The sequence below is a fragment of the Gorilla gorilla genome, chromosome 13 (assembly GCF_029281585.2).
Source record: "Gorilla gorilla gorilla isolate KB3781 chromosome 13, NHGRI_mGorGor1-v2.1_pri, whole genome shotgun sequence".
In the NCBI taxonomy this organism is placed as follows: Eukaryota; Metazoa; Chordata; class Mammalia; order Primates; family Hominidae; genus Gorilla; species Gorilla gorilla.
The window spans coordinates 117,493,677-117,519,042 of record NC_073237.2 but is presented as its reverse complement, the minus strand read 5'-3'; the positions used below and the strand labels follow the sequence as shown (position 1 = coordinate 117,519,042).

Here is a 25,366-nt window from a genome sequence, read left to right as displayed (position 1 = left end):
CTCCTGGGCTCCCCAGAACATTGTGTGAACAGTGCTATGACCAAGGTTGCTAACCTTGAATTGTGGGCACCTGAGAAGAAATAGGCTTTTAATGAGAAAAAAAAGAGAGGGGATTTCTGACCTTTATTTTGAAGACAAGTTGGAGTTAGGTAAGGGGGTCAGCAGGGAGAAGACAGTACATGCAAAGGTGTAGAGGCAGGAGAAAACGTGGTGTTTGAGGAAACCACAGGAAAGTAGTGAGCCAGACCAAATACTGTGATAAAAGAAAAAGACGGGTGGATTTCAGATGGAGAAGGGTCGTGTATATTCTGATGGGACTGAGAATCACATGGGAAAGTGGAACAGTCAGATTTGTAGTGTGTCAAGATACAGCGTAGACCAAGAGAGAAGACATGGAAGGCCAGTGTGGAAACTATTACAATCGCTAGGATGAGACTAATTAAAAGCTAGAGAAGGGGAGATGACAGAAAGGGACCAGTTTGAGAGCTCTCTGGATGCAGAGTCAGCAGGATTTAGAGACCAACTGGAAGCATAGGAGAGTAATGGAAAAGAAAGAGTTGAGAACCCCTGCTGTATTTTTAGCTAGGGTAACTGGACAGGGGAAATGGTTATACCACTCTCCAAGAGGGACTACAAGAAGAGCTGATTTGTATTATTGGCCAAAAGAACTCAGACCTGTATTGCTCAATATGGTACTCAATATGTGGCTATTAAATTAATTGAAATTAAATTCTGTTCCTCAGCTCCATCAGCCACATTTCAAGTGCTCAACAGCCACACTGAGCTAGTGGTTACTGTTTTGGACAGAAGATCAAGAACATTCCAAGATTATAGAAAGTTCTGTTCGACAGCATTAATGAACTAATATCGTATTTGTCTGAATTATAAAAAATATATTAATTACTTTTGCTGTTGACGTTTCTGGACAGTTCTATGTAATTCTTCTACTTCACACTCTAAGCTTTTCTTCTCTTGCAAAAGATCATCAATATTATGATGCAGTTCTTCCATTTCTTTCTCGGACTGCCGCTTGGATGCTCTCATCCACCTTTCTTCCCGCTTCTTTGATTTTAAATGCTGCATTATGTCTTCTAATCTAGAAACTTCATTCTCCTGAATGAGATGGGGAAAAAAATGCAGTGCTGAAACATCACAGGATGTTTCCTCTCTTTCCTGCCAAAAGCTGAAATTAACTGTGGTTAAAGTGGTATCAATGGCCCAAAAAATGATGGTAGATTCTAAGACTTTGGTATAAAAAGTTAAATGTCACGGATGAAACTGATGGACAAATAGAACCTTTAATTTTTCAAACAGTCCAACTATGACTGAGAAACATTTGCCAAGCCTCTTGTGGATAACCTCTGCCTCCAAAGAGTTTGGGGTCTAGCAGAAGAGATAGACAGAAGTCTCTCCCTCCTCTGGCCACATGGGAGAAAAGTTCTGAGAAGGCTGCTCAGAGGAAGAGGTGTTTTGCCTGGGTTTTGAAGAACGAATGGAAGGGGAAAGACCTAGGCTGAAGAAGTAACACATGCAAACGAAGGGAAATATAAAAGTGCACCTGAGAAACTATATAAACAGCCAGGTAAGTTTGGAGAGTAAAAGAACCCGTTTAAGAGATTATAGAAAAATGCTGAATAGAAAGAAATTGTTACAAATTACAATGTGCAAGAAAAACTGCAAAAGAATGTGAGTGACTACTACAGTTAAACTTGTAAATGCACACAGACCCTCTAAAACTAGTCTGACCTATTACAATGGGACTGGTGACTTGATATGTGTCCTAGTTTATCTTCCACTCAATCTGCCAAGAGAGGAAGGAAAAAACTCCAGGTGTTCTGAGTCTGAAGGAGGAGCTTAGATTCCATTTTATTTCTTTAGAACCAAAAAGTCAGAAAGTAATCTAATGAGGCTGGGCGCAGTGACTCATGCCTGTAATCCCAGCACTTTGGGAAGTCCAGGCAGGCGATCACTCAAGGTCAGGAGTTCGAGACCAGCCTGGCCAACATGGTGAAACCCCTGTCTATACTAAAAATATAAAAATTAGCCAGTCGTGGTGGCGTATGCCTCTAATCCCAGCTACTTGGGAGGCTGAGGCAGGAGAATTGCCTGAACCCGGGAGGCGGAGGTTGCAGTGAGCCAAGATCACGCCACTGCACTCCAGCCTGGGCGAAAGAGAACGAGTCTGTCTCAAAAAAAAAAAAAAAAAAAAAAAGAAGAAAAAAAGAAAAAGGAAGTAATCTAGTAATTAAGAAATAATTATTTCTTAGAATCTAGCCTAAGAGATACAGTAAGAATTTACAGTCAGCTACAGTACCTACAAATATAGAAATGTTGTACAGTCATAGAAATGTTGTACAGTCATTAAAATATTGTGTAAAGACGTTTGTAAAACCATGGACAAATGCTTATAACATTAAGTAGGAAAAACAGAATACAAAATATTGTGTACAATAAAATATAAACTATGAAAATAATAAATAAATCCCACCACCTAGAGATAATCCCCAAAACCTTATCCCCACCAAAATATAAACTATGAAAATAAATAAATAAATCCTACCAGCTAGAGATAATCCCCACCAAAATCTTACTGTATGCTGTCCATACCTGTGTGCATACACGTGCACATACATGTGTATACACTCATATTATACATATATGTATGTGTACAAGTACAGGCACTAGTAAGTGAATATATACATACACATTAATATAACACTTGTCAATAGAAAAATACATAAGCTTTGTAAAAATGGTAAATTTCTGGGCTGAAAACATTTGTTATTAAATGGCTAACCCAGGTTTGTAGACTGGCCTGAGACCCTAACTCCTGTACGTGGTATTTTTGTTTTTTTGGTTTTTGTTTTTTGCTGTTACCAGGGCTGGCCTTGAATTCCTAGGCTCAAGAAATCCTCTTGTCTCAGTCTCCTGAGTAGCTCGGATTATAGGCACATGCCACTGCTTTTATAAGAGAATTTTAATAAGAGAATGCTTGCACAGTTCTAAACATCAGCCTTACAAACACACTTTTGCCATATAATCCAGTCATAAATAGGTCAACTCATTAAGTATATAACCTTATCAGTCACCCCTGGAAGCAGTGTGGAAAGAGAGTTGTATGTCTTTCCACTTACTAAGTTATGGTGTTCAGGGACGTTGCAATGCAGCACACCCATAGGGATGAAGGGGATGGAGAAGTTGGGGGGTGGAGGCCCATACACCATGGGGGCCCCAGCAGGAGGTGGGCCATAAACAACAGTGCCAGGGGTGAGAGGTCGGCTATTGTTTGGCAAGGGAGGAGGTGGTGCATACAGGGCCATGCCCTGGGGTACAGGAGAACCATCAGGAAGCACAGTATACATCATGTATCCAGGAGGAGGCACAAATGGGGGTTCTTCTTGGTCATCCAGCTCACTCTCTTCCTGACTGTCTCCTCCACTGTCTGCATCTTCAAAGAAATAAACAGAAGAGTTTATTCAACAAAAGAGTGTTTTACCCCCATTGTTTACCAGATAAACAAATTTAGTAGAGAACAGCAGCATTTAAGCCAAGATACTGGAGATGTGAGAATAAAACTCTGAAACAAAGGTCAAAACTATTTTTGAAAAGCAGCTCAAAACATGGATTCAAAGTATTTTCTATAGCTGATACTTGAGTTTTTCTTATGTTTATCTGTTGGTTTGTTTCTGCATTTGCTAATTTATTCATTAATTTATTAAGTGACCATCTGGGTATCTAATTCATGCTACATACAAGATCTCACAGCACTCAGCGTTTACCACTGTCATGACATGTAACACTCTCCAACGTGATAGCTTACTAACTTATCTGCCCTAAAACCAGGAAATATGTTTGCTGATCACTGACAACAGAGAACCCAGCACACAGCAGGCAGTCAATAAGCACTTCCTGGCTACATACGGTGGCTCACGCCTGTAATCTCAGTACTTTGGGAGGCCGAGGCAGGCAGATCACTTGAGGTCAGGAGTTCGAGACCAGTCTGTCTAATATGGTGAAACCCTCATCTCTACTAAAAATACAAAAATTAGCCAGGCATGGTGGTGCACGCCTGTAATCCCAGCTACTCGGGAGGATGAAACAGGAGAAGAGAATTGCTTGATTCCAGGAGGCGGAGGTTGCAGTAAGCCAAGATTGTGCCACTGCACTCTAGCCTGGGTGACAGAGCGAGACTCCCTCTCAAAAAAAAAAACAAAAAACAAAAAAAAGTTTCTGAATGAACAAATTCTCAGAAGGTAGTATTCACATTTTACAGATTAACAGTTTCACAGCAGCTAAATAATTAGCCTAAGACCACACAGCTAATAAGTGAAAAAGATTTACTCAGGTCTGACTCTTCCTCTGGAGCTTTGGAAGACAGACCCATAACACTTCATTTTAGGAGGATGAGATTAATGCCGTGATGCAAGGACACAAGACACCGTGCTCCAGTACAGTCAAAGAGGCTGCTTAGTCAGCCTGGGTGAAGCAGGGTGGAAGAAGGCTCCATTTAGGAGCATTGTTTGAGGACCTAGGTCTCACTGAAGGATGAGTAGGCATCGCCATGGGAGGGGAAGGAGGAAGGACATTCCAGACAGGGTTTAAAACAACGACAAGAGGTCGCTGGCCAAGACCAGATCACAGAAGACCTCATGGAGCTAGCTAAGGAGTCTGGATTGGATTGTGTCTTAGGGGTTTCAGAGAATCAGTAAAAGGTTATTAAACGGGCAAGAGAAATGCAACTTTCCTATGTGATTTGACTTACCTCTATTTGGAAACAGTTTATGTAACCCACTCCTGATGGGAGAATAAACCCAGTATCCTGAGGCAGGGGGAGGTTGACTGCCTTCCTTCCCATCCTGCTGCCCAGGGCGTGGTTTTCTAACAGGAGTTGAGGCTGTGTACTTAAGGCCAACACCAGAGTCCTTGGTGGCCTGGGAACTATGGCTGGAAACCTAAAACAAATGACAGCAGAGCACAATATCTATTATAAATGGAAAGGCTGATTTTAAGAAACGTCAAAGTCTACAGCAAAGTTGAGATGTAGCAAGGTTGAGAAAGAACTTGGCTTCTTTCCATTATCCTTATTTTTCACAGAAGTGAGGTGATTACATGGTCACATAAACTGCAGTTCCATACACAATTCAGCTTATTAACATCCCTCTGGACTTGATCGACATGGCAGTGTCAGGGAAGCCATGCAGAAAGGAGGGCTATGTGGGTAATGGCTGGGGTCACATCAGACTGGTCTGTGAAAGTGAAGGGTTCAAAGTGTGGTGAAAGCAAACAAATTAATGTCTATTTATCCTTTCAAAAGCCATTTTAAAACATCCATCTCCTATCCTCTCTTTTGGTACAATTTTCTAGAAATCACAAGTCCTTGGCCATACCAAAATGGAAAAAGCATGTTATCTAGCTGTTTGACTGGGTTAATTTTATGCAGCAACTCCCCAAGAGAGAAATGAAAATAAGTTCTCCATAGTGATCAGACTCCCGGGTGTCAGCCTCTGTTTTCTCTGTAGTCATTTTTCCTAGTGGTTTTTTGTTTTGTTTTGTTTTTAACCTCATCCTTGATGGCCCAGCGACTGAGGCAAAGGAAACCAGTGAACTTCGAAGAAATCTGGGGTCACCAGTCTTCTGTGGTCCTGGGAGCTTGGCATGGCTTTAAAGCTCTACTCTGCTACCCTCCTTCTCCTTCTCAGTCTGTAGGTACATCCTCTAAACCCTCACCCAGCTCAGTCTTATATGTTTTGCTCTAATTTATACTGCTTCCACCTCCAGCTCTGGTTGTACCAAGGAGTTGGCTTCCTTTAGGATTGCTGGGAGAATCTAAGATTCTGCTCTTCAGGGGTCTGGTTAAGTCTACACAGCCCTGGGAACCTAGTGTGTCTGAGCTGCTTCCTGACTATTGCTCATCGGCTGATTCTAGCAGGATAGTACCAGGCCCCTCTGCTTTGGATGAATACAGCCTACAGTCTTCTCCTCACTTTCAACATTCAGGCCCCAGTCTTCTCCTCACTTCCCACATTCAGGCCCCAGGCCCTGACCATTTCTCTTTAACATCCTTTAATCTCATCTCCTCTTTCCCAGCTCCACTGATCTAGCTCTGGCTTCTACTCTTTACCTGAATCAGTTTAAAGAGCCCCACCGAAAGCTCACCCTACCATAAGTATAGTCTCTATACTAGCCAGAATATTATTCCTAAACTACAGCTCTGATCATTTTAGTACACAACCCATTTCTCATGGCCTACATAATTATGGCCTACATAATTAAGTGTAAGAGATTCTAAGGCCCTTTAAAAAAAGCATGACTCCAGGCCGGGCACGGTGATGGCTCACGCCTGTAATCCCAGAACTTTGGGAGGCCAAGGTGGGCAGATCACCTGAGGTCAGGAGTTTGAGACCAGCCTGGCCAACATGGCAAAACCCCATCTCTACTAAAAATCTAAAAATTAGCCAGGCGTGGTGGCGCGTGCCTATAATCCCAGCTACTCAGGAGGCGGAAACTGGAGAATCGCTTGAACCCAGGAGGCAGCGGTTGCAAGGAGCCGAGATCACACCACTGCACTCCAGCCTGGGGGACACAGCAAGACTCCATCTCAAAAAAACAAAAACAAAAACAAAAGCATGACCCCAATCTACTTTTCAGCTTCATCTGACACTGTTCCTATAAACCCTCTAGCCCCACAAAGCTATTTGTCTTTGCTAAGCCAATAACTCTCCTCTTCCATACGAGCTGTTTCCTCCCTCCTAAAAGCCCATCGCTCACTGCTTGCTAAGTGCTGACTTCACATCCCTGCTTGTGAAGCATTCCTTCCTGAACTTCCCATCAGATGAATCCTTAATACCTCTCTGCAACTAGAGAATACAGGTCAGGTCTGTTGTCATAGGTATGTCACCATTTTGCAATTATGCTGGCATGGCCAATGAACTCTTTGAGAGCAGGGGCTTTACCATGCATTGTGATGCCCCACCACTACCTAGCACTTGGCCTAGGCTTCAGTAAACACTGAATGAATGTTCGTTAAAAGGACATGAAATCCAGGTGCCTTTTTTTCTGTCGGAGGCTCTGCACAATTCTATGTTCATTTCAGCAGGCTCTCTGGGCTCAAATCACCTTTTCTCCTTATAGCATCCACATTCAAGGACCCTAACACATACCACCCGAGTATGAACAGTCAACTGTCACCTTCCTCAAGAAGGCCCTATTTTCATCTCAAATATTAAAAACACTACAGAACCTCAATGCACGGCTTAGCATAGAAATGTTGTTTTTGGTACCTGTTCATAAATTTGGGGAAGGGGACAATGTCACACTTTCTTCAAGAAAATTCAGTATACATTCCCAACACCACAGAATTCCTACTTTTGATGATGGTGGTGGCGGCATAAAGTACCAATAGCCTCGTCTTTTGAAAGGATCTGCCATGCTGCTTATGTAATCATTCTGATAAGAAACTTCACGTCGAAGTTCAGCAATTTCTTCTAAAACATTTTCAAAGCCTCCTTTGTTGTCTGTAAAGAAAAGTCATTCTATGAAATTGATATGAAATCATTTACTTTCTTTCTCAAAATATAAAAGAGATTCCATGAGAGCCAATTAATTTTATCAGTTCCTCAAAGCTGACTTTCAGTCTGCCCTTCGGTAAGTCAAAAAAAGGCAAACTGATTTGTAAACATTATTTATTTTGAAATTACAAATATAAAACTCTTTTTTTCTTTTTTTGAGACAGAGTCTCACTCTGTCATCCAGTCTGGAGTGCAGTGGCCCAATCTCGGCTCACTGCCAACCTCCGCCTCCCAGGTTCAAGTGATTCTCCTGCCTCACCTTCCCGAGTAGCTGGGTTTACAGGTGCCCATCTCCATGCCCAGCTAATTTTTGTATTTTTTAGTAGAGACAGGGTGTCACCATGTTGGCCAGGCTGGTCTCGAACTCCTGACCTCAAGCGATCCACCCACCACAGCCTCCCAAAGTGCTAGGATCACAGGCGTGAGCCACTGCACTCGCCCACAAATACGAAACTCTTATCTTGGCAACCAAGTCCCCCAGTAACACACTTACAGAAAATACTTTTAAAATTATCTGATTTACTTGATTTTACTTATTAAGCTAATTACCACAGCTCTCTAAATCAAGCATGGACTTGATTTGCAACAGTTAAAGGTAAAAAACAAATGAGATGATTTAATTTTATGACTACAAAACCACTGCCAAAAATCAAAGCCCAATACTTTACCAGTTCCAGTGAGGTCTAGTACATTCTGCAGCCTTGTAATCTCTGTCCTTTGTCGTTCCATTGTCTCATTCAGTTTCTCAATTTCTAGGACCTGTGAGTTTGCTCCAGTACCTACACCTGTTTTCTCCATCTCAAGTCGAAACTATTTAAAAAAATTACACATACAAAGTTGCCAATGAATTCATTCTTTCCCAAACACATTTATCCTTTCAACTTGATTATGATTCTATATTTATTTACACTTTCCCAGTGAGGAAACTGCATTACTTGGAAACTGCACCAAGCCTGGCACACAGTAGAGGATAAAGTACTGATTAACTATTGATTGCACTTCAGAATTCTTTGAGACATCACCTACAGTAATTTTGTCTTTTAGGAACTGATAAGAATCTGATAAAGAGGAGGTCTCTGGGTACCAACACTGACCTGCTCCCCCTTCTGCCTGAGGAGATTCTGCAGGAGTTCGATCTCAGCTTCTGCTCGGGTCAGATCTCTGGCTGCTTGTGCTGCCTTTCTGCTGAACCTCTCTGCTTCCTGCAACTCCTACTGGGACAGAAGTATGAGAAAGGCACCACTGCTATCACAGGTTGTCTTCTTCATTTCTTCCTCTTGGATTGATTCTTCTGCTTTCATCACATTGCCTACCAGGCTGTCCATGAAAAGGGACATCCAAGCCCCACCTTCTCCTGTGTTGTTCCCATTGTTGGGTAGCCTGCCCAGCCCCCAACCCCAACGTGCAGCATCAGAAAAAACAAAGGCTAATTTTTTTACTTTTTTACTTTTACTACCGTCTTCCATGATTATGTCTCTCTGGGCTCTCATCACTAGGTTTTTGTCTCCTATGATCTGCTACCTTAATCTCATTAGCATTTGCATCCTATAAAGCACAGTAACAGACATTAGCTCAGTAAGGAGTCATACTATGAAGTAACATTTTCACATGACTGCATGAGATGAAAAATTTGAGATTCAGAGGGATTATATGACAATCCTTCAGGAACCCTTGTCCAGGTAGATATTGACAGCTACCTCCCTAAGGATCCTTACACTTAAAGGTAGGGATAGCATGTTTATTTGATGATTCCTTTCAGGGCTCAGTAGGACGCAGTATCCATGGCAGCACAAAATAAATTATTGGGGGTTGTGATGGGGGGAATATAATCTTTAGGTCTTAAGAAAAACAGACAACTTTACAGTGGTTTATAAAATAACCAACGTCTATAGCAAGATCAATAATACAAGTTGCCATGTTTTTTGACAGCAGCATCATTGATGGAAACCTGTTCTGTACATGTGAACTCACCTCTGCTCGCTCCTGGTTAATTTTCATAACAGTTCCATGAAGGGACTTCAGCTGGTCTTTGGCAATGGTGAGCTCAGCTGTGGCTAGCTTATCAGAGGTGGCCACGGCTTTCTTTAGTTTCTTCAGTTCTTTATCTAAACCAAAAACTTGCTCCTGAGATTTGGCATCTTCAAGTTTCTTCTAAAATAAAAGAAACATTAATTAAACAGATGAATCATTTGGCAGGAATGAATTCAGATGTAAGCTCCAGGAGGGCAGGGACTCTGTTCACTGCTGCCTAGAACAATACTTGATACACAGGAGGTACTCCACATATATCCAATGAATAAATAATAGATCTCAAAACTGTGAGAAACTTGGACTAGGTCTTCTTAGTCAAGAATCTTAGTGGTCATAATTTCATCCATTCATTGGAAAAACATTTCCTAGCACTACCACCACGGCATGGATGAACCTGCCTTTGAAATCACTGAATCAGGCCCTGGGCATAGGATGGTGGTGAAAGAATTTGGCATTTTTGAGAAAATGATAGGAGGAGCACAGTGAGAAATGGAGAGATCTAAACAGAGGCAAATCATGTAGGCCTCGTAGGCTTAAGAGTTTTGGTCTTACTCCTAAGAACAAAGGAAGCTACAGGAGGGGAGACTCATTACAGCCACTTGACATTTCAGAAAGAGCATCTTGGCTGCTCTGGGGAGCAGGGTCATGAGTAGAAGTAACAGATTGATCAGACAGCCACAGTAGTCATCCAGAAGAGAGATGATGACAGCACAAGGGTCTAGCATCAGAGAAGGAAAAAGGACATATATTCCAGATACATTTTAGAGATGGATTCAATAGGACTTGGAAACTGAAGAGTTCTCAGGGAAGGATGAAGCAAGGCATTCACTGAGGCTGGGAGAAAGCAGACAGCAGGTGTGAGGAATGAGAAGGTGTGAAACAGTGAGGCATGGGAGAGGAAGCTCACCACAGAAAAGGGTCATATTGTCTATTTGAGATTGGTAACTATGAGTTTATAATGACACCACAATACTGGATGGTGACTTTTTTCTCCAGGAACAACCAGTGGAAGTGCAGGCCCAAAGAAAGCAGAAAGCTTCAGTTTTGTCAGGGAAATAAAACAGTAGAAAAGGTCAAGGAACTTGAGGATATTTGTTAAAAAAAAAAAAAAAGTTATAGTTGGTAGACCACAAAATTTAAGTTGGACAAGTAAGAAAGTAAAGACAAGGGCTTAACAGATAGCAAAGGTGGGGGTGAGACTAATGAACTGGAAGCTCAATAAGGCTGACAAATTTTTAGTGTGTGGATACCAGCAAGATAAGCGGTTATGATCAGAGCAAGACACTTCAGTTTGTGATTTCAGAGGTGGGTGCAATTTTTAAACTTGACAAAGTCCAGAATGTGACAATGGGAGTAGATGGTTGAGGTGGAATGGAGAAAAGCCATCAAAGAGAGGCAGGGGTATTAGAAAGGATCATGAGGAGTTTAAAAGTAATTTCCCATGGATGTGTCCAACTGGACAAGAGGTTTCAAAGGAGTCAAACTCCTCCCAATATCATTTGTTAAGTACCACCTAATTAACTTGAAAGTCACTCCTTACATTCTCAATTCTCTTGTTTCCATCTACCACAACACATGGTCTTAGCTTCTTGATTCAATGACATGCACCCAGGTCTCACCTAGGTCAGGTTCAGCACTGTGCCAGCAATGCAGCCAGAGGTGACTACAGATCGCACCCATCTCAGCTGACCTAGTTGCCAGTGGGCAGGACACTGGCAGCAGGTACTTATGTGTCTCATTTTCTAAGTCTCCCCTACCTTTTTCTCTAACTCTCGGAGTTGGGCCAGAATTCTCTCCTTCTCTTCATCAGCTTCCTGAAGTTGGAGATCTGTAAGGCCTTGGATTTCCTCCATACTTTTTAGATTTTCTTGCAAATAGTGAATTTCATTCTCCATTTGCTGGATTCTTGCTTCATGTTGCCTCTTATCAAAATTAATCTGTGAAGAAATACAATTTCAAGAATGATTTTTAGGCAAAATATGTTTTAAGCAAAATAAAAACTTTTTATAGAATTATCACCCATTTTACAACAGGCTGTAACTTAATTTTTTACTAATGAGTTGTCAGGAATGGTTTTATCTTGAACGATCTCTAGGAGTCATTTGAATGTTTGCCTCTTCATTAAAATCATCACATCAAAAAATACCAGATTCTGGCAACACACCATACTCTAGGAATGTGGCATTATTTACCTGCCTGTTATAAAATAACTTGCCTTTGCTTCTAAATCAAGGAAAACACAATGTCACAAACAAGCCTGACTTTGACATTATAACCACATTCAGGGCTGAGTTTTAGTCACACCCAGCTTGACTTGTTATAAGTGAAAATAACAATTATGTTGTATTTACGTGACAAAGGAAGCATTGTAATTTGCTGAAAAACATTAATATCTGCCAAACACTTCCCTCCAGGTGCCTCTTGCCCTTGTCTTACTCTTGCTTCCAGGGCTCTCTCACAGGCCTGCCTGAACTCTTCTTGTCCAGTTGCCAGTTTCTCTTGCTGCAGAGCCATTTCTTCTTGGAGTTTTCTCTCTCTCACTTGTGCTTCATCTCTTTCCCACTTGGAGCGTGCAAGAATTTCACTGAATTGTTTCTGTAAATCAGCAAGGCTTTTCCCTAAGACATCTGAAGGACTATGGATGCTAGTAAGGAGGGGGAAAAATGGTATAAACGTGACATTTAATTTTTGATGCTGGCTGCAAACATGCTATTAACTTTAGCTCCAGAGTAAAAAGCTGTGTGGAGGGACTGGTGTCAATCTATAGCAATTTACTGACCATCTCCTAAGCGCAAATTATTGCTTTATCAAATGACTGCTGCCACTCTGAAAACATACGCTCATATCAGGCTAACAATATTTGCTCCAAGAATAAATGTCCATTTCATATATTTGAAATAATTATGTCTTCTTTTGATGTTTCTTCTCTATTTAAAATGTATAATGTGGCTCTACTTCCTGACCATATGTAATTAACTTTCAAGAAACAATAACTCTTAAATACCAAAAATTACTCTTAAATACCAAAAAAAGATCCAAAATGTAAAAACAATCAGTGGCAGACAAATAAATTAAACAATCTTTTGTCTCAGTCATGAAAACATCATAAGGAGAACCTTACAAAAGAAATTTGCCATTAACAGAACTTAGAAAGGTGAGTTTATCATTGAACCTCACACTCACAACTCTCAAGTTGTGAGGCCCACTCTAGACTTGGAGGTCTTGCTGTTTCCTTACTTCATTTCCCCAGCTCCTAATTTCAGTTTTCTTCTTAGCTCATCCACACGAGCTGCCACTTCTTCTGGACGAACCAAACCATCAACCACATGGTTAAGGTGATTCTGGAAATCTTTAAGTTGCTGTTTTAACAGATTATTGTCATCCTATAGAGGGGGATGAAATAGGGATTATCTATTACATGCCAGCATATTTTCACTACTAACGAACTAACAAACATATCTAGACCACAGAACTAAATTCAGGCAATGCCTCTTTCAAGTAAAAAGAAATTTCTAAAATTTCCATATGATTAATCTACTTCAAACTCAGTGTAACAATGTTAACTGAAATGAAGAATTTAGAATGCAATTAACATGTTTTCAAGTGCCTGTTCCATCTGGAGTCCTCTTTATCTGTAAACTGTCCATGCCCATTGCCCCAAGGCAGCCCTTTCTGTAGTACTATCTAATCCTGGCCATAGATCATCTGACTTGAGGCCAGTCAACACATCAACTAGCCAGAAAATAGGTTCTCATTCTCTCCATAATTTGAAGCAAGATTCAGTACAGCAAGCCTATATAAATGCTGGACCTGAAAATATGTTAACTCAGGGCTGGGGTCTATGCTGGGCCACATACAATGCTCGGAGAAATGAGAGAGCCCCTATATCAACATGAAAGGCAGAGCAGCTCTGGTTCCTAGCAAGCTGTCTCCTTTATTGAGCTAGTGTGAGTAGGTTTTGGTTCACTGCAACTACATGATTTCTGACAAAGACATGTAGAGTGGGTTTAACTTGTACTCAGGAGGTTAGTTGGCCAAGTAATCAAAGAATCTAGTTCTAACTAAGGTAGTCCCACAACACGTGTCAGCATTCTAGAAAGCTGACTTCACTTTCTACTTTGGAGAAGCCCCCTGAAGAATATTATATTAGTCCTTTTCTGCAAGAGATGTACACTTAAGTATTTGCAGGTGAAAGAAAGATGTATGAAATTTTTCTTTAAAATATTCCAGCAACAAAAGAGGTGGACAAAATGAAACAATGAATGTTGACAACTGTTTAGGTTGGGCAATGGGTAAATAAGGGTCATAAGCTATTCTGTTTTTGTGTTATATGCAAATTTCTATACTAAAAATGGAAAATGATAACTCAAGCAAGACCCAACATACACACACACCTCACATAGTAATGGAAAACATGTATATCTTTTATGATATTTGCTTCAGAAGTGGAACTGAGAGCAGTAAAAATTAAATTCCAGGTTATTAGATTTCTTTAAACTTCGAGGAACAAATATTTGAAGCGTTAGAAGAAGAGAACATTTGGGTGAGTTTAGTCTTATTTCTCTCAAATCCCCCTAGGTAGTTTTTTTTGGAACCCTTCCTCCAAGCCACATAAACTCTGCCCTTTTATTTCTGGTGATAACAGCTACCATCTCAGCCAGCCAAGAGGCCCCCCAACCTCACAGATTTGGAGACCTAAGTGATGATTCAGGTACTTGTTTGTTCAGACATCTGTCTTCTTCGAGAGTTTAATTATCTGAAAAATCCTATCCACCTGTTTTTCCTGCAGTTTGTTCAGCAGATTACTGTGAGAACAGCTATAAAAATATTGACATACATTCCCACAAATAAAAAATGATGACATTTTTAATAGCATCCTTTCCGAGAAGAGGATAGTGAAAACTATTTACAGATAAGAAATCCCACTGCAACTCACTCTAGTTAAATTCCTGGATAATTACAAAGACATTTCAGTGGAAGAGCATGCACCAATCTGATCATTTTAGTTTGGTCTGGTGACAAATCTGCTTTTAGAAGGAAAGCAAGATACTGCTTTTGCCCATGAGTTTACACAGTATATTGTTTACTACTGACACTGCCTCTATCTCTTTGCACCATCATAAAAACAAAAGGAGATTCACAAATAATAATCTTAAAACAATGGTCACAAGAGAACAGGGGCTATGGTGCTGCTCCACCCAGAATTCCCTTTTTTCTAGTAATTCAAGTTGCTTACTACATGTTAGAGCAGGTTGTTAAGTGCCTGACTAAAGATACCATCATCTTTGGGTGTTCTGTGTAAGAATGTATTCTAAAACAACAAATCTCTACCTGCAAGTGTTTAAGTTTTGCATGGAGCTCACTGTTCTCTTGCTCCTTTTCTTCTGAGAACTGGGCTTTTCCAAGGGCATTCTTGAGGGCTTGCCTTTCCTTCTCAAGTTCTGCTTGAAGGGCTGATTGTTCTAACTGTCACCATAGGAAGCAATGACATGAAAATGTAAAACAGCAATAATTTATGATTTTAAAAGGCACAAATAAATTTACATATACACACAATCCCTTGCTAGCTATAGTTTTACAACTCAATTTTATGTTTGTACTCCCAAATTTAAAAACCAAAGATAATTTTTTCACACAATCCTTAAACTATTATTAACACTTAAGAAGGAGTAAGCATCAAAATCAGCTCAGCCCAAATACACCAAATCAGAATCCTCAGGGGTGGGCCGAGGCACCTACCTTTCAAAGTTCTGCAAGTGATCCAACAATTATTGCCCTCCTTTCCCTTAGACTAGTATTTCTCAAACTGTGGTCCTCAAAAAAACTGTATCAATGCTAGGTATGTCTGTTAAAAATGCAGACACCTAAACTCAATCTCAGAAAAGAGATTCTGGATCAGAATCTCTAGAGTGGGTGGGGCCAAGGAATCTGTATTTATCAAGCATCACAAGTGAGTTCATGCAACTAAAGTTTACCAACCAGAGATCTGTAGATCTTCAGATCAGAGACAGGAGATCTGTTATGCTTCATATTCTCAATGTGTGGTTTGAAGACCAATCCTGGCAGTCTTGGTGCTGAGGGAGGTGGAATGTCCCTTTCAATACCAAGTGAATCGGTGAAAAGGCCAGGCTCTTAAAATAATTTTGTCAAGACTTATGAGAAGAAAATAAAAGCCAATCAAAGTACAAAGGACAGTGTATTTCAAGCTAGTACAGTCTGGCTTGAAAAGAGGAGAATTTATTAAGGAAAATGCCATCTAGAAATTTTATTTATTATTATTTTAAAATATTTACTGTTATTTTAATTGTTTTCCTAAAACCTCCTGATTTCTGAGACTCTGATCTTGTCAACTATACTTCTACAAAACTCGGTACTCTTGAGAAATACAATCCTGACAACTGTCAAGGGATGATCTGATATCTCGTAAGTAAAGGAATATACATAATTACTATAATAAACCAGATATATTTCTAGTTCCTTTTCTAATCATATGAATTATTTTTACATGCATTCCTGAGATTCAAAATATCTTATTTATTTCATTTTCATCAAATAAGCACATATTGACGCTTCTCATATGCCAGGCACAGAAAAAGCAGAAACAAACAGATACAATTTGGGCATTCACTGAGCTCTGAGTCTAGCTGGGGTAAAACAAACAGATCATCCAGGAGCATCTAAACAGATGATCATCATATGCATGATAAATACCTTTACTGTGCACAGGTTATAGGAAAACCAAAGTAGAGTCCTGAACCCAGATTTTCAGCAGGCAGAAAGGAAAGGTTGAGGTGGGCTTCCTGAAAGAAGATGCAGCTCATCTGGCTAATAAATTGTATTTTTAATCTGATAAAGAATATATTACAACTGGCCTCTGCCTGCCTCTCTGCCTTTACCTCTCATTCTCTTTCCTCACTCCTCTCCCTGCTCCTGGCATCCTGGAGGCATACGTTCAGCACTTCAAATGTACTACATGCTCTCTCTCCTCACCTCTCTGCCTAGAATACAAATACCTTACCTTTCCTTTTACCCCTTTCACCCTGTCCCCTCTGCATGGCCAAATCCTACTCATCCATCAGCCATCAGCTGAAACATCATTTCTGTAGGGTGGTCTTCCCTGACTACTTCCTCCTTGGCCAAAGAATCCTGTCCCTTTCTTTCTTCCATACCTGTTTCACCTGCTGGACTAAAGTTTACCAATCAGAGATCTGTCAGCTCCACAGGATGGTGACCATGTCTGTGCTTTCCCTAGAGAATCCACAGTACCTGGCCCTCAATGGGCAATCAATAAATATTTATTGGATATGTTTTCTGTAACTTGCAAGTATAATTTAAACCACTGGATCGTTCAACCAACCCTAAAAGGAGACAGCAAACTACAACTTATCATCAACCTAAAGAGGTCTCGGCCAGGCACGGTGGCCCATGCCTGTAATCCCAGCACTTTGGGAGGCTGAAGTGGGTGGATCACCTGAGGTTGGGAGTTTGTAGACCAGCCTGACCAACATGGTGAAACCCCATCTCTACTAACATACAAAAAATTGGCCAGGCATGGTGGCACGCACCTGTAGTCCCAGCTACTCAGGAGGCTGAGGCAGGAAAATCACTTGAACCCGGGAGGCGGAGGTTGCAGTGAGCTGACATCATGCCACTGCACTCCAGCCTAGCAACAGAGCAAGACTCTGTCTCAAAAAAAAAGTCCTTAAACCTGTTCTAAGAAGGAAAAACTAGCATTTATTGAGTATCAACTGTCAGATGCGTTCATGTCCATTATCTCATTTATCTTCCCCATAAGCCATTTTACAGAGGAGGAAAAGGCTGGGAGGCTCAGAGCTATGAACTGATTTGCCCGTGTTCACACAGGGGTAGTTATTAGCACTCACAATGTCTGACTCCAAAATTCTGCCTTTCCCATCACTCCATATATATTGTATGAAAAAACGCTTAATTTTAAATTAAGACATAAATAAAAGAAGGATGATATCTTAAGGCACAGGGTACTCAGTTTCCAGTTGGCTTCATGCTCCTACTTACCTGGGTAAGTCTTGTTACTTTTTCCAACTCTTCCTTGAGCTGGGTGGCTTCAGCATCCCTTAGGTTTAGCCGAGCCTCTAGCTCAGCTTCATAGGCACTGAGATCTCCCTGGGTCTGCTGCAAAGATGCATTCACCTCATGCTGCTCTTGGAGGGCACTTTCTAGCTCTGCAAGCTCCTAGAAAGATTCAGTGGGTTTAACTATGGAACCCTCACTGTGCTGCTTAAGCATTTGCAAGGCATTATAAGTAACTTGAGCACCGTAAACCAAATGCTGGCCAGCTACTGCTGCCTGCCACAAAGTTTTCAGTAGCAATATGACGAAGCCTCAGGTTGTGCATATCCTGGTTGGAAAACAAAACCCTGGCTAAATGTAATCAAGAAAGTCAGCAAGCTCCCAACATATTGTTTTTCAAAGGGACCAGGTAGGTGATACTTATGAGTCTAAAAACATAAGGAGGGAGAAAGGAAGGAAAAAAAGAGTAGGATAAGATTTAATGCTTATTTTTCATCTGATGTTGGACAAAATGTTTTCATATTCATTATTTCATTGTATCTTCACAATAACTGTATAAGGCAACTTGCAGTTTTACAGATGAGGAATTGTAGAATGAATATCTAAGTAAATTGCACAGGGCTATGTAGCTAGAAAAAGGATAGTCAGCATACAAATGTAGATCTCCGACTCCAAAGCCCATACTCTCTCTATTAAACCATAGCATGTTCGTTTATCAGAAGAACAAAATGGGACCGGCACTCTCTAATATTAAGGATGATAAGAGTACCTTAAATGAGTGCTAACAAGAATATAAGTACATATTTATTAGCATACCATGGTTCTGATTCATTTTAGTCCATTTGTGTTTTGTGATTAAACCTTATCTCTTTCATCTATTTACTTGGGATCAAACTATTACAGATTAAAGAGGAGGATTCTACGATGAGAACTTCTACAAAAGAACTGTCCAAAAACCACTTGGCAACTCAATCATTTGGGCTGCTTGTTTAAAATATAGATACTACATATAACCAACCAAAGATTATTATCCAGAATATGTAAGGAATTCCTACAAATCTTTAAGAAAAGGCAGAGACAGTTCAACAAAAAATAGAATAGGGAATTCACTCAAGGGGAAACCTGAACAGCAAATGAAAGGTGATCAGCCTCTCCAGTAACCAGGGGAAAACGCAGTTAACTTAAGATACTATTTTACATAGAACATAGAGATACAAGTTAAACACACCATGAGGAAACAATCAGTCAAACCCAGAACGTGGTTCAATCTACAGAATACCAGCCTGGATTTTACACACGCATGTGCACACACACACGCATTCTTGGGACAATCAAGAAAATCTGAATATGGTTCAGATATTAGAGGACCTTAGGGCCGGGCACAGTGGCTCATGCCTGTAATCCCACCACTTTGGGAGGCCATGGCGGGTGGATCATGAAGTCAGGAGATTGAGACCATCCTGGCCAACATGGTGAAACCTATCTCTACCAAAATACAAAAAAAAAAAAAAAATTAGCCAGGCGTGTTGGCACACGCCTGTAGTCCCAGCTACTTAGGAGGCTGAGGCAGGGGAATCACTTGAACCTCGGAGGCGGAGGTTGCAGTGAGTGAAGATCGCGCCACTGCATTTCCAGCCTGGTGACAGAGCAAGACTCCAACTCAAAAAAAAAAAAAAAAAAAAAGATATTAGAGGACATTAGGGAATTACCGTCATTTTTCTTAGGTGTAATAATGATATCGTAGTGATGCAGCAAAAGGCTCTTAAAAAAATGTGTATTGAAGGGATGATGTTATGATATCTGCAACTGTCTAATGAGCAAAGGAAAAAAGTATGTGTCTATGAGAAAGAGAAAATAAATAAATCAAAATATTTATTGAATCCAAGAGGGTTCACAGATGTTCACCAAACTATTTGTTCAACTTTCTTGTAACTGTAAACATCTCCACAATAGAAAGATGGAAAGAAGGCCTTTAAAGCTCAGTAGACTGGCAAACATGAAGTCTGATAAAATACTGAATTTCCTAAATTTGATAATTATTCTGTGTTTATGTTAGAAAATGTCCTTGTTCATAGGAAATACATACTGAAATATTTAGGAGCAAAGGAGCATGATGTCTACAACTGATTTCCAAATGGTTCAGGAAAAAAATCTGTATAAAAATGTATATAAAATTGAATCCCGTTCCAAGATGGCCGAATAGGAATACCTTGGTCTGCAGCTCCCAGCGTGATCAACACAGACGACGGGTGATTTCTGCATTTCCAACTGAGGTACCTGGTTTATCTCATTGGCACTGATTGGACAGTGGGTGCAGCCCATGGAGGGCGACCCAAAGCAGGGCGGGGCATCGCCTCACCCAGGAAATGCAAGGCGTCGGGGGATTTCCCTTTCCTAGCCAAGGGAAGCCGTACCTTCACAGAAGACAGTACCTGGAAAAACAGGACACTCTCGCCCAAATACTGTGCTTTTCCAATGGTCTTAGCAAACAGCACACCAGGAGATCATATCCCACACCTGGCTCAGCGGGTCCCATGCTCACGGAGCCTTGCTCACTGCTAGTGCAGCAGTCTGAGATAGACCTTGGAGGCAGCAGCCTGGCAGGGGGAGGGGCGTCCACCATTGCTGAGGCTTGAGTAGGTAAACACAGCAGCCAGGAAACTCGAACTAGGCGGAGCCCACCGCAGCTCAGCAAGACCTCTGCCTCTACATGTAGACTCCACCTTTAGGAGCAGGGCATAGCTGAACAAAAGGCAGCAGAAACTTCTGCAGACTCAAACGTCCCTGTAGGACAGCTCTGAAGAGAGCAGTGGTTCTCCCAGCACAGTGTTTGAGCTCAGAGAACGGACAGACTGCCTCCTCAAGTGGGTCCCTGACCCCCGCGTAGCCTAACTGGGAGACACCTCCCAGTAGGGGCCAACTGACACATCATACAGGCGGGTGCCCCTCTGGGAAGAAGCTTCCAGAGGAAGGATTAGGCAGCAATATTTGCTGTTCTGCAGCCTCTACTTGTGATACCGAGGCAAACAGGGTCTGGAGTGGACCTCTAGCAAACTCCAACAGACCAGCAGCTGAAGGACCTGACTGTTAGAAGGAAAACTAACAAACAGAAAGGAATAGCCTCAACATCAACAAAAAGGACATCCACACCAAAACCCCATCTGGAGGTAGACCAAAGACCAAAGGCCAAAGGTAGATAAAACCACAAAGATGGGGAGAAACCAGAGCAGAAAAGCTGAAAATTCTAAAAACCGAGCGCCTCTTCTCCTCCAGAGGATGGCAGCTTCTCACAAGCAACAGAACAAAGCTGGATGGAGAATGACTTTGATGAGCTGACAGAAGTAGGCTTCAGAAGGTCGGTAATAACAAACTTCTTCAAGCTAAAGGAGGATGTTTGAACCCATTGAAAGGAAGCTGAAAACCTTGAAAAAAGATTAGACGAATGGCTAATTATAATAAAGAGTGTAGAGAAGACCTTAAATGACCTGATGGAGCTGAAAACCATGGCATGAGAACTACGTAACACATGCACAAGCTTCAATAGCCAATTTGATCAAGTGGAAGAAAGGGTATCAGTGACTGAAGATCAAATTAACGAAATAAAGCAAGAAGAGAAGTTTAGAGAAAAAAAAGTAAAAAGAAATGAACAAAGCCTCCAAGAAATATGGGACTATGTGAAAAGACCAAATCTACGTTTGAATGGTGTACCTGAAAAGTGACAGGGAGAATGAAACTAAGTTGGAAAACACTCTTCAGGATATTATCCAGGAGAACTTCCCCAACCTAGCAAGGCAGGCCAACATTCAAATTCAGGAAATACAGAGAACACCACAAAGATACTCCTCGAGAAGAGCAACTCCAAGACACATAATTGTCAGATTCTCTAAGGTTGACATGAAGGAAAAAATGTAAGGGCAGCCAGAGAGAAAGGTTCGGTTACCCACAAAGGGAAGCCCATCAGACTAACAGCAGATCTCTCAGAAACTCTACAAGCCAGAAGAGCGTAGAGGCCAATATTCAACATTCTTAAAAGAAAATAATTTTCAACCCAGAATTTCATATTCAACCAAACTAAGCTTCATGAGTGAAGGAGAAATAAAATCCTTTACAGACAAGCAAATGCTGAGAGATTTTGTCACCACCAGGCCTGCCTTACAAGAGCTCCTGAAGGAAGCACTAAACATGGAAAGGAACAACCGGTACCAGCCACTGCAAAAACATGCCAAATTGTAAAGACCATCAATGCCAGGAAGAAACTGCATCAACTAACGGACAAAATAACCAGCTAGCATCATAACAACAGGATCAAATCCACACATAACAATATTAACCTTAAATGTAAATGGGCTAAATGCCCCCAATTAAAAGACACAGACTGGCAAATTGGATAAAGAGTCAAGACCCATCTGTGTGCTATATTCAGGAGACCCATCTCATGTGCAGAGACACACATAGGTTCAAAATAAAGGGATAGAGGAAGATCTACCAAGCAAATGGAAAGCAAAAAAAAGCAGGGCCGGCAATCCTAGTCTCTGATAAAACAGACTTTAAACCAACAAAGATCAAAAGCGACAAAGGGCATTACATAATGGTGAAGGGATCAATTGAACAAGAAGGGCTGACTATCCTAAACATATATGCACCCAATACAGGAGAACCCAGATTCATAAAGCAAGTCCTTAGAGACCTACAAAGAGACTTAGACTCCCACACAATAATAATGGGAGACTTTAACACCCCACTGTCAATATTAGACAGATCAACAAGACAGAAGGTTAACAAGGATATCCAGGACTTGAACTCAGCTCTGCACCAAGCAGACCTAATAGATATCTACAGAATTCTCCACACCAAATCAACAGAATATACATTCTTCTCAGCACCACATCTCACTTATTCCAAAACTGACCACATAGTTGGAAGTAAAGCACTCCTCAGCAAATGTAAAAGAACAGAAATCACAACAAACTGTCTCTCAGACCACAGTGCAATCAAATTAGAACTCAGGATTAAGAAACTCACTCAAAACCACTCAACTACATGGAAACTAAACGACCTGCTCCTAATGACTACTGGGTACATAATGAAATGAAGGCATAAATAAAGATGTTCTTTGAAACCAATGAGAACAAAGACACAACATACCAGAATCTCTGGGACACATTTAAAGCAGTGTGTAAAGGGAAATGTATAGCACTAAATGCCCACAAGAGAAAGCAGGAAAGATCTAAAATCAATACCCTAACAACACAATTAAAAGAACTAGAGAAGCAAGAGCAAACACATTCAAAAGCTAGCAGAAGGCAAGAAACAACTAAGATCAGAGCCAAACTAAAGGAGATAGAGACACAAAAAACCCTTCAAAAGAATCAGTGAATCCAGGAGCTGGTTTTTTGAAAAGATCAACAAAATAGATAGACCACTAGCAAGACTAACAAAGAAGAAAAGAGGGTAGAATCAAATAGATGCAATAAAAAATGATAAAGAGGATATCACCACCAATCCCACAGAGATACAAACTACCATCAGAGAATACTATAAACACCTTTATGCAAATAAACTAGAAAATCTAGAAGAAATGGATAAATTCCTGGACACATACACCCTCCCAAGACTAAACCAGGAAGAAGTTGAACCTCTGAATAGACCAATAACAGGATCTGAAATTGAGGCAATAATTAATAGCCTACCAACCAAAAAAACTCCAGGACCAGATGGATTCACAGCTGAATTCTACCAGAGGTACAAAGAGGAGCTGGTACCATTCCTTCTGAAACTCTTCCAATGAATAGAAAAAGAGGGAATCTTCCCTAACTCATTTTATGAGGCCAGCATCATCCTGATACCAAAGCCTGGCAGAGACACAACAAAAAAAGAGAATTTTCGACCAATATCCCTGATGAACATCGATGTGAAAATCCTCAATAAAATACTGGCAAACCGAATCCAGCAGCACATCAAAAAGCTTATCCACCACGATCAAGTCGGCTTCATCCCTGGGATGCAAGGCTGGTTCAATGTACACAAATCAATAAACATAATCCATCACATAAACAGAACTAATGACAAAAACCACATGATATCTCAATAGATGCAGAAAAGGCCTTCAACAAACTTCAATAGCCCTTCATGCTAAAAACTGTCAATAAACTAGGTATTGATGGCACGTATCTCAAAATAATAAGAGCTATTTATGACAAACCCACAGCCAATATCATACTGAATGGGCAAAAACTGGAAGCATTCCCTTTGAAAACTGGCACAAGACAGGGATGCCCTCTCTCACCACTCCTATTCAACATAGTGTTGGAAGTTCCGGCCAGGGCAATCAGACAAGAGAAAGAAATAAAGGGTATGCAATTAGGAAAAGAGGAAGTCAAATTGTCTCAGTTTGCAGATGACATGATTGTATATTTAGAAAACCCCATCGTCTCAGCCAAAATCTCCTTAAGCTGATATGCAACTTCAGCAAAGTCTCAGGATACAAAAATCAATGTGCAAAAATCACATGCATTCCTATACACCAATAATAGACAAACAGAGAGCCAAATCGTGAGTGAACTCCCATTCACAATTGCTACAAAGAGAGTAAAATACCTAGGAATCCAACTTACAAGGGATGTGAAGGACGTCTTCAAGAACTACAAACAACAGCTCAACAAAATAAAAGAGGACACAAACAAATGGAAGAACATTCCATGCTCATGGATAGGAAGAATCAATACCGTGAAAATGGCCATACTGCCCAAGGTAATTTATAGATTCAATGCCATTCCCATCAAGCTACCAATGACTTTCTTTACAGAATTCGAAAAAACTACTTTAAAGTTCATATGGAACCAAAAAAGAGCCTGCATTGCCAAGACAATCCTAAGCCAAAAGAACAAAGCTGGAGGCATCACGCTACCTGACTTTAAACTATACTACAAGGCTACAGTAAACAAAACAACATGGTACTGGTACCAAAACAGATATATAGACCAATGGAACAGAACAGAGACCGCAGAAATAAATAACACCACACATCTACAACCATCTGATCTTTGGCAAACCTGACAAAAACAAGAAATGGGGAAAGGATTCACTATTTAATAAATGGTGATGGGAAAACTGGCTAGCCATATGTAGAAAGCTGAAACTGGATCTCTTCCTTACACCTTATACAAAAATTAATTCAAGATGGATTAAAGACTTACATGTTAGACCTAAAACCATAAAAACCCTAGAAGAAAACCTAGGCAATACTATTCAGGACATAGGCATGGGCAAGGACTTCATGACTAAAACACCAAAAGCAATGGCAACAAAAGCCAAAATAGACAAATGGGATCTAATTAAACTAAAGAGCTTCTGCACAGCAAAAGAAACTACCATCAGAGTGAACAGGCAACTTACAGAATGGGAGAAAATTTTTGCAATCTACTCATCTGACAAAGGGCTAATATCCAGAATCTACAAAGAACTTAAACAAATTTACAAGAAAAAAACAACCCCATCAAAAAGGGGGCAAAGGATATGAATAGACATTTCTCAAAAGAAGACATTTATGCAGCCAACAGACACATGAAAAAATGCTCATCATCACTTGCCATCAGAGAAATGCAAATCAAAACCACAATGAGATACCATCTCACACAAGTTAGAATGGTGATCATTAAAAAGTCAGGAAACAACAGATACTGGAGAGGATGTGGAGAAACAGGAACGCTTTACACTGT

At 40.7% G+C, this 25,366-nt stretch overlaps 1 protein-coding gene across 6 annotated transcripts in view; it reads right to left on the bottom strand.

The window, feature by feature from the left end:
- The window catches only part of CNTRL (centriolin), a 102,483-nt gene that overhangs the window by 24,020 nt on the left and 53,097 nt on the right, over positions 1–25,366 (bottom strand). For all 6 annotated transcript variants that reach the window (XM_031014841.3, XM_055351820.2, XM_055351821.2 and 3 more), the window contains 12 exons: positions 17,634–17,810; positions 14,931–15,065; positions 12,837–12,982; positions 12,036–12,243; positions 11,357–11,536; positions 9,540–9,719; positions 8,663–8,779; positions 8,237–8,378; positions 7,366–7,514; positions 4,763–4,952; positions 3,135–3,448; positions 905–1,113 (listed from right to left, as the gene is read on the bottom strand). In XM_031014841.3, coding sequence (XP_030870701.3) covers positions 905–1,113; positions 3,135–3,448; positions 4,763–4,952; positions 7,366–7,514; positions 8,237–8,378; positions 8,663–8,779; positions 9,540–9,719; positions 11,357–11,536; positions 12,036–12,243; positions 12,837–12,982; positions 14,931–15,065; positions 17,634–17,810 — 2,147 coding nt within the window. The remainder of the gene's footprint in view (positions 1–904; positions 1,114–3,134; positions 3,449–4,762; positions 4,953–7,365; positions 7,515–8,236; positions 8,379–8,662; positions 8,780–9,539; positions 9,720–11,356; positions 11,537–12,035; positions 12,244–12,836; positions 12,983–14,930; positions 15,066–17,633; positions 17,811–25,366) is intronic.